This window comes from Myotis nattereri (assembly GCF_964212035.1).
Source record: "Myotis nattereri genome assembly, chromosome: X".
Taxonomy (NCBI): Eukaryota; Metazoa; Chordata; class Mammalia; order Chiroptera; family Vespertilionidae; genus Myotis; species Myotis nattereri.
Genome location: NC_138078.1, coordinates 52,719,392 through 52,723,030, shown reverse-complemented (window position 1 = coordinate 52,723,030; position 3,639 = coordinate 52,719,392). Strand labels below are relative to the sequence as shown.

Here is a 3,639-nt window from a genome sequence, read left to right as displayed (position 1 = left end):
TCTCTATAACAAACTTGTAAGTTTACCGCTTTACAAGCCTCTCCTTTTAAAATGGGGGTGGGGTTATGGAACTGTGTGCGCCTCAGAGGTTTAGGCTAAGAATCTGAATGTTAGGTGTAGTTGAATGTTAGCTGTAGTTAATATTAAGAGCCGTGCCGAGACCGGTTTGGCTCAGTGGATAGAGCGTCGGCCTGTGGACTGAGGGGTCCCGGGTTCGATTCCGGTCAAGGGCATGTACCTGGGTTGCGGGCATATCCCCAGTGGGGGATGTGCAGGAGGCAGCTGGTCAATGTTTCTCTCTCATCGATGTTTCTAACTCTCTATCTCTCTCCCTTCCTCTCTGTAAAAAAATCAATAAAATATATTAAAAAAAAAAAAGAGCCGTATGCTTCAAGTTGACAAGTGGGTTAGAATTGGAATCAAGTGTTAAGTTACACAAGTTTATTCAAGGTGCACAAGCACTTCCTTTAATAACTGATGCACATTTCTAAGAAATAGAAAAGGGTGGTAATGAGAACTTTTATGAGTAGGCTTCTTCCCTCGCTATCTTTTAGGAAACAAACTAATCCACATTAGGGCTCTGAGGGTCACAACCCACAAAAGTTATAAGGTAAATTACCTGAAATTTTATTGAAAAAGATTCTCATTTATATTTCTGAGAAAGCAGGCAGCTAAGCATCGTGTTCTGGTCCCTAATGCATTGCTATTTGTTTTGGTCCCTCCCTCGTACCACCCTTCAGAGCAGGAAGGAATAGTCCACATAAAGAATGAGACCACAAGTGTAGTGAAGCCACAGCAGTCCTAAGAAAAACAGGAACAAACATGAATGGGTGTGCTGGGAGATGCGGGCTTTGTCATCTTAAAGGATCATATGCCAACCCCACCCCTCCATCACATTCGGCTAGAAAACAAAATAATCCTTAATATCATAGCTGCCCAAGGGAGATCTGGTCTTTTGTTTGGAGTTGTTCAAATGTAGGTTTCATCATTGGATGACCAAATTATTCTGTCCAACACTCAATCTAACAGAACACAAACTACATCAGCCATATTAAGGACAAATCATTCATTTATTAATTATTTTAAAGATCACAAGACAACACCTGATTTCTGTAGCACAATTTAAATGTTTTACTTTTTTGATAAAGCAGAGCATAATAGAAAAAAAACAATTTGTTTCCAGTGATCTCTATATCTCTATTCATAATTGTCTTCCATAGGCATATTACCTGGAAACCAAAGCCTGTTACAATAAGCAAAGCTTTAACCAGAGCGGCTACTTTCGTGCCAGGAAAAAGTTCATCCCTATAGGAGAAATGATGTGCTATGTAAAATGACTGTAAGGTCACAACCTTGAGGGCACTAGAAGTCTATCATCTTATTCCACATTAAGTAGTTTGGTGAATTTCAAACATCAGTTTATCTGCAACCATGCTGGCAACCTTTAATATTTCAATCATGTAAAAAATAAATTAAGAAATCCCTAAACTGATGTTCCTTGATTTACATTGTTAAAAGATACACAGTTCATTCACATGTAATTCTGACTAAAAATTATATTTGAGACTCCTGCTCAGATTTTGGTTAACAGACTTTCAGAAATTCAAGTTCTTATTAATCAATAATTTGTCAGCTAGGATACATTCAGGCATCAGCTGCAACTACAGAATAGGTACACTGCCTTAGTGCTTTGAAAAGACACTATAATCTAGAACACTACTAGCAGACAAAAAATTATCTGTTACTGTTACTGAATAGCATAAGTGCAGTATAGCAAGACAAAACATATATTCATATGTTGGTTTGTTTAAGCCTCAAGTCCTCAATCATTTGTTGAAATTCAATGATTTTATTCCTATGGTTTTTAATACCAAGAACTCAAGCTCCAGATGGCCTAAAGTCTAATTTGTAACTCCAAACCAAATAGCAGTACAGTTTGCTACTATGGCTGAATCCACAGAGACTTCAAGACCAAGTCCAGAAGACAGTTATTATATAATACCCTAGATGATTTGAAAAATAATTATTCACATACATAGCTGGTCCTTCAGAGCTTTTCACCCATAACATGTTTTTGACGAAATTTATTTAATATATTCGCAATAACTTTTACTTAGTGATCAAATATTTGAATACTTATACTTACCTGGGATTTCATTTCTGCTGACAGAAATAGGAAGAACAGGACTCACTTAAAAAAAAAAGCAAACCTTAGAAAAGGAAGGTAAAAATCTTATCACACACTATTACTTCGGGAAGCAGCATAGAGGGGCAGTCAAAGGTAAAACACTGATGAAATAGATGAAAACTAGGCCAAAAATCAATATTATCATCAATGATAGTATCACAACTGTGCCCTTCATAATTAATAATCATTCCTAAGAAGTTTCATTTGGCACTAGATGATGTGTTTTAGAGAAACACTCTGGGATGCTTTGAAACAGACTTGGTTTTGTTAGTTGATTTACAGGAGAAATTTTAAAGTAGGGGGAGGGGAAGGAAATAGACCAGAAAAAGAAATTCTGAATCATGATCTAAATCAAAAAAGCACTGACAGCTCCATTCATTAGGTCAGACACTCAAACTACTGATATAGGCTTAAGTGGTTTATAAAACCTATAAAAAGACTACACCAGCAAAGTTCCCATTAATCTGTAGAGTTGAGAAACTAAAATAAGGAGCAACATTTTAGTTTAAAACCTTATCTCAAGAGAATCATATACACTTCACATGAATAAAATCACCTGAAACCAAACATTTTTAAAAGCTCCAATACCCAAAATATAAAGAAAAAATTAATTCAGAAGACTCAATCAAGCAATGGAATCACAAAACGGCTGGACAATCTAGATCTCTCCTCTACTAATCATCCCATGGAAGACCAAGGGAGAGCAGACCTTCCATCCAGATCTATGCACCACCTGATTGCTGCAAAATTCTATGGAGATTCCTTGTAGAACAGCAGCTTCCCATCTCTTATGTCTCTTCCTATCATGCACAAAGCAACCTTGGCTGTGCTATTCTATTATCATTATTTGTCACCCATCTGTAATATGACACTATACAGATAAGTAAAAAGTACATTATCTAGTTCCCTTTCCCCTGAAGGTTGAGGCTCAGGTAGAGGGGTATTCCTCCTGTGGAGAGTCTTTATTTAGGCTGAATCAGTGACTTCAACAGGCTTAATCATGTGATCAGGTTTGTTGCCAGCTGCATAATGCTCCCACATCTGTAGATAGAGCCGCTCTAGTTCCATTGTGTATTGTTTGGTGTTGAACAGAGGGCTAGATATTCTCTGCTTCCAGACTTTGCCACGAATTTTCTTCAGGCTAATTTAAAAAAAGAGAGAGAAAGGGAGCCAAGTTTACAAACAGAGCAGGAACTTAGAACTAGCCTCCCCCTAAATACCTAGTCATCTTTGATAAAACACAGGATGAAACTCCACCTTCCCTCAATGCTAAAAAAAGGGAAGTGTTAACATAATGCTAACACTTATAATCAAATTCATATCCTCTAAAAAAAAATTAGTTCTTAAACAAGTATATCCAAGATACCATGCTTTCTCCATTCCATCTCATTTTCACCTTTAAAATGACACGTCTATTCCTACATACCACTGGTTAGTAATGTGTACATTAA

At 36.9% G+C, this 3,639-nt stretch overlaps 1 protein-coding gene across 1 annotated transcript in view; it reads right to left on the bottom strand.

Moving 5' to 3' along the window:
• Positions 1-1,051: 1,051 nt before the first annotated feature.
• OGT (O-linked N-acetylglucosamine (GlcNAc) transferase) overlaps positions 1,052-3,639 on the bottom strand; it is a 52,378-nt gene continuing 49,790 nt past the window's right edge. Inside the window, exon 22 of the mRNA XM_081080854.1 lies at positions 1,052-3,329. Coding sequence (XP_080936980.1) covers positions 3,155-3,329 — 175 coding nt within the window. The 3' untranslated portion in view covers positions 1,052-3,154. The remainder of the gene's footprint in view (positions 3,330-3,639) is intronic.